General features: G+C 37.4%; 1 protein-coding gene across 1 annotated transcript; it reads right to left on the bottom strand.

The window, feature by feature from the left end:
- Positions 1-2,888: 2,888 nt before the first annotated feature.
- LOC111876587 (receptor-like protein kinase ANXUR2) lies at positions 2,889-4,829 on the bottom strand. The gene is made up of 3 exons (XM_023873140.2): positions 3,787-4,829; positions 3,400-3,462; positions 2,889-3,310 (listed from the first exon to the last, which is right to left on the bottom strand). The coding sequence occupies exons 1-3, from the start codon at positions 4,766-4,768 to the stop codon at positions 3,072-3,074; spliced, it is 1,284 nt and encodes a 427-aa protein (XP_023728908.1). The 5' UTR covers positions 4,769-4,829; the 3' UTR covers positions 2,889-3,071.
- Between the last annotated feature and the right edge of the window lie 432 nt (positions 4,830-5,261).

The following is a 5,261-nucleotide window of genomic DNA, read 5'->3' as shown; positions in this document are numbered from 1 at the left end:
CTTCCCGGTTTCATGGATTCTGCTTGAACTCGGCGAGTTATCAAGGTGACTCGACGAGTTGGTTAGGGTTTTCCCGAAATTCTGAATGTTGCATGGACTCGACGAGTTACTTGGTAACTCGGCGAGTTGATAGGGGTTTTCGCGACTTTAAGAATTTGAAGGAACTCGACTAGTCTGTAAGTTGTACTCGACGAGTTGGGTCAACATGGACTGTTGACCTTGACCGATTGACTTTGACTTTGACCAAGGGTTGACCCGTTTGACTTCTGTGGGTATTTTGTTAATTGGGAATTTATGGACTAGGATTAATGGTGGTTGTAGGTGTTGGTGTTTGGAGCCGTGATTCAGGAGTTTGATATTTCAGTTCCGATCGACATTGTGAGGTGAGTTTTCCTCATTATACTGACGGGGTCGAATGCACCAATACCGGCCTTTCTTTTTGGATTGTTATCATGGTTATTGCATGATGATATGCTATGTTAGCGACCTGTTAGGTTGGTATCCTGGTATATAAGGTGATGCTATGTTAGTGACTGGTTAGGTCGGTATCCCGGTATATAGGATAATGTTATGACTAGTGATCAGTTAGATCGGTTTAACTGTTTATACATGCTAGTTAGCTTATGATTATGTGTTGATTGTGTATGTGGGGTTGGTTTGAGGCGGACTTGCTTTGTGCTAAAGGCCAACAAACCCAGGGCGGACTGGATAGAATGCACACCCATTAGGGCATATCAGTCAGGCCGAAGGCCCAAAGAACGGTCTAGACGGGCTAAAGGCATAGATGGGCGGACCAGACATGCTAAAGGTTCTGAGAGTGGGCCAAATAGACTGTAGGCCCGGTGAGGGCAATCCAATCTACTATAGACTCTATATGCATGCTATGATATGGTTATGATTTGTATGACATTGGTATTTTGGGGGAACTCACTAAGCTTCGGGCTTATAGTTTTGGATTTTGTTTTAGGTACTTCGGATGATTGCGGGAAGGCAAAGGCTTGATCATGTATCTCTTGCATTTTTATGATTTGATTTCTAGGATACTCTGATATGACACTATATTGAAAACATTTTGTTTTAAAAAAATGGATTTTGAATGATTGAAAAAGTTTTGAAATTTCATGAATTTTATAGATGTTACAAAATAGACCCATCGACAAACCCTAATTTATTACGAGCCTTAAGACTCCTAATAATAGAACTATGCTACACATGAAAATTTTCAATACCAGTCAGTTTAATAGTAACTATAGTGGTAACAGTATCTCAGATGGGTGAATATACAAAGGATCATCAAAATTAACAGTCTCATTTTTCGTTCCACTGCCATCTGATTCATTAGTTGGACCAGCCATTCAAGAAACACAAAGAATCAAGAAGCAATTACTCAAGACAACACATACAATTGTAACGACTATATAGTCCACAAGGTCACCATAATATGTTGGGGCCCAATGCTTGTCAATCATAGAGTCGAGAAAAACAAAAAACTTAAGCAGATGAGAAATATATCACAAATAACTGGTTTACTCAAGAAAACCAGGATCTCCCACATCAAGAAAACCAAGATCTCTTGGTTTCGTTCCCTACTAGAGTTAATTGGTGATAAAATTTGTTCTCTAGCGGACTTATTTAAGAACAATCCAGATATTAACCGATTGAAGAGCAACGATGTTAGATCCTCACACTGAGATATGGAATCCACATATCTAAGAAAGTACAAACACTTTGCAGTAACCGAGATCTTAAGAAGATAAGAACAGATCTTCCGATTTAGAGTTCACAAACAGAGAAACCCTAAATTGATTCAAAGAACCCTAGATTTGCACAGTCAGTGTCAATGGTTCAGAGTTTTACGAAGAAAAACCAAGCTAACACAAACTACGTAGATCTACAAGGGTCGAAAGAAAAAATAACATACCAAAAAAGGGGATCGAACTGTACCTCACACCCCATCTAATCGTTCAAAACAATTTTGCATGACTGATAAGAACAATCGGAGCACCTCGTGGCTCTGATACCATGTAAAATGTAAACATACCAGATTACGACCTGAACAGCCTCTTTTATTATGATAAACCAATTCAATACATTGACTCTTTACAATTGAACACCTCACTACATCAAACCTAAACCTACTCTCTTTACAGATCACTCATATATTAAGAACTTACAAAGAATAGGAGAAGTATGAACCCTAAATCTACAGAAAACCTAATCGTAAACGAGAGAGAAAATGAGAGGATCTTCAAGTGTTTGTGTGTGTAACTCTGTGAATAATGAGCCATCCAGCTGCTGCACTCCTGATGTAAATACTTCGGGTCAAGGATCGACCCATGGATTAAAAGATCAGTTTGTTAAGTTTGAAGAAAGTGAGCCGCAACCCACTACAAATACAAGACTTACACTTTGTACCCTCTAAACAAGCTTACCTCAGCATTAGTCCCAATGAACTTACAAACAAACCCCTTTAATATAAAAACATATACAAAAAATATCCAATACATAGGATGTTAAGTTTGAACACCAAACATTATTATTTCAATAGTATCATCTAGAATAATGCAAAAATTTATGCAAGGAAAGTGCCAAAGTGGTAGCGATGGTTAACATGGGTCAGGGGCGGAGCTTCAACGATTTATTCGGGGGGGCCGGAAATATAATATGTATAAAAATTGGTAAGCAGGGGGGGGGGGGGGGGGGGGGGTCACAGCCAAAATTTTATAGTTTTGGGCCTAAAATGTATAAAATGAAAGTAAAAGGACTATTTATAACCAAAAATTCAGGGGGGTGGGGGGCCACAGCCCCCCTAGCCTAATAAAGCTCCGCCTATGCATGGGTGTACTTATAACGGAGACCTTTGCCTTCTGCAGCACCGGATACGGATACGATATAAATATATAAAACACACATTATTTTTAGGGTAAAACAACCATTTCAAACTAGTATGTAATAATGTGAATTTGGAAAGTAAATATATGGATGGAATGGCATCATTACATAACATCTATTTTCACGCCTCCGAGCATGGTATATGGTTTAAATATCAGAAGTTGAGGACAGATTGTCACTTATAAAGTGTCCTCTTGCATGTTTTGATCCTGGTACCCTTGTGTCCTGTCCCTGACAATAGGCTGCTTTTCTTCAGTTTTCCTCAGTTTCTTAGATACCACCCCAAGTGACTGTGTGAGTAAATTTGAATGCATCGTCTGTTCTTTTGCAATTTTGACGAGTTGGCTGTCATCATACATCTGCTGTATTTGGTTGACAAACTTTTCTTTAATCATCTCAGACTTCAACTTTGATTTTTCTATACAGTGGAAAGCAAACATTTTATTATTGTCAAAGAACTTTTCAGTTGCAATTATGTTATACTAGTTCCAACTTCCAAACCCAAACCTGTATAATAGTTTCTGCTAGCATTCAACATGGGACCCAGCTCTGCAACAACTTGCGCCCAACCTGCGTAATAGTTTGGTTATATAAGTCCAAAGATTTTAATGTCCTCTACAATATCACATCATAAATTATTAAATAGAACAAGTCTATGATCTTAGATTGTACACAAGTAACACACACAACACAGTTGTTCAAAAAAAGAAAAAAGAAAAAGAAAATAGACTGATATCACATATGTTCTTGCAATAAATGTATGTATGCATAAATCCACAGGTAAACCAGTTTGTGTGCTTCTTCATGAGATAAAACAAAGAAAAGTACTAGAAGAAAACATAATACTAGATTTTTCCACGTTGGACCAAAATGGAAACGTTAGCGGTTTATTACCAAATTTTCTCATGCGTGCATGGTGCAACTTGTTACTGGCTTTCTCCTGTATGGCTAGCACAGACTCAAGACAAACCACAACCTCAGCCATTGTAGGCCGTTGCTTGGGATTTCTATCCAAACACCAATCTGCAATACGTGCAAACTCCTTTAAACATTTAGGCATGATTTCGTCCTTTATATTCAAATCAACTATTTGCTCAAGCCTATCTTCCTTGACAGATTCTTGAGCCCATCTTGCTAAACCCAAATGCTCCTCTCCAAGACTTTTATCCACTGCTCGTTTTCCACTAAGGACTTCAAATAAAACAACCCCAAAGGCATACACATCAGACTTTCTAGTCAGCCTACCTGTTGTGAAGTAGTCTGGATCTAGGTATCCAAAAGTGCCTTTCACAACAGTATTTACATAAGTGGAAGGTTGATTTATTGGACCTAGTTTGGACAAACCAAAATCTGAAATTTTAGCATTCCAGCTTTCATCTAACAATATATTAGAGCTCTTCACATCGCGATGTATAACTCCATGCTTTATACCCGTACCAGTGTGAAGGTAATCTAACCCACGTGCCACCCCTATACATATTTTAAGTCGTTGCACCCAAGATAAAGGAGTCTGAAAGTTGTGGAGATGATCTTCAAGTGTTCCATGGGGCATATATTCGTATGCAAGGATCATTTCTTCCCCATCGTTGCAATAACCAATCAGAGGCACTAAGTGGCAGTGTCTTAACTTAGTGAGAATCTCAACTTCAGCCCAAAACTCTGCTTCTCCTTGTTTAGAAGTTGAATCCAGCCGCTTGATGGCAGCAACTAAATGAGTTGTCCCATTTGTGATGGTTCCTTTGTAGACCATGCCAAAACCCCCACGCCCGATTACTAATGACTCATCGAAGTTTTTGGTTACAAAATGAATCTCAGAAATTGTAAGTTGCCGGAATTCTTGATTCACGTCTAAGGATGAGGAGCATTCAGCTTCCATACCGGTAGGAAAGAAGATGTACTTACAAATATGAACTAGGACTAGGATTTGCAAAGCATTTCCAAATATATGATTATATACGGATAAGCACTAAGGTTATGTGTGAGTGTGAAAGCATTCTTGATTTTCAATTGCTGATAATAGTCAAAAAATACAAATTCAAATGCATCCAATTCATTCAACTCTTTAAAATTAATTAATAGAGTATTAAATCGAATTTAACTTTCTCTAGAATTTCATCGTTAAACATATACGATATATTAACTTTTAGCGATATTCAATAAACTCAGCCCACTTTCTTTTTTGATCATTTCAAGTTTATTATTATATGTATATCATTTTATAATACATATATTACTATACATAAATTTCAAATATTACATTAATCAAAAATTAAGTTATGAATTATGTAAATAAGACACGATCATTTTAAACACGTTTTTCTACGAATTATTTATTAAAATGACCATAATAAATAATGGTCTATCACCAC

Source organism: Lactuca sativa, chromosome 5, assembly GCF_002870075.4.
Source record: "Lactuca sativa cultivar Salinas chromosome 5, Lsat_Salinas_v11, whole genome shotgun sequence".
NCBI lineage: Eukaryota > Viridiplantae > Streptophyta > Magnoliopsida > Asterales > Asteraceae > Lactuca > Lactuca sativa.
The sequence above is the reverse complement of the archived record's forward strand: the minus strand, read 5'-3'. Positions and strand labels throughout refer to the sequence as shown.

Coding starts and splice junctions, on each gene's coding strand:
- LOC111876587 (XM_023873140.2), bottom strand. CDS start 4,768: ATGGAAGCTGAATGCTCCTCATCCTTAGACGTGAATCAAGAATTCCGG. Junction 3,463..3,786: donor TGCACGCATGAGAAAATTTG/GTAATAAACCGC, acceptor ACTATTACGCAG/GTTGGGCGCAAGTTGTTGCA. Junction 3,311..3,399: donor TAGCAGAAACTATTATACAG/GTTTGGGTTTGG, acceptor TCCACTGTATAG/AAAAATCAAAGTTGAAGTCT.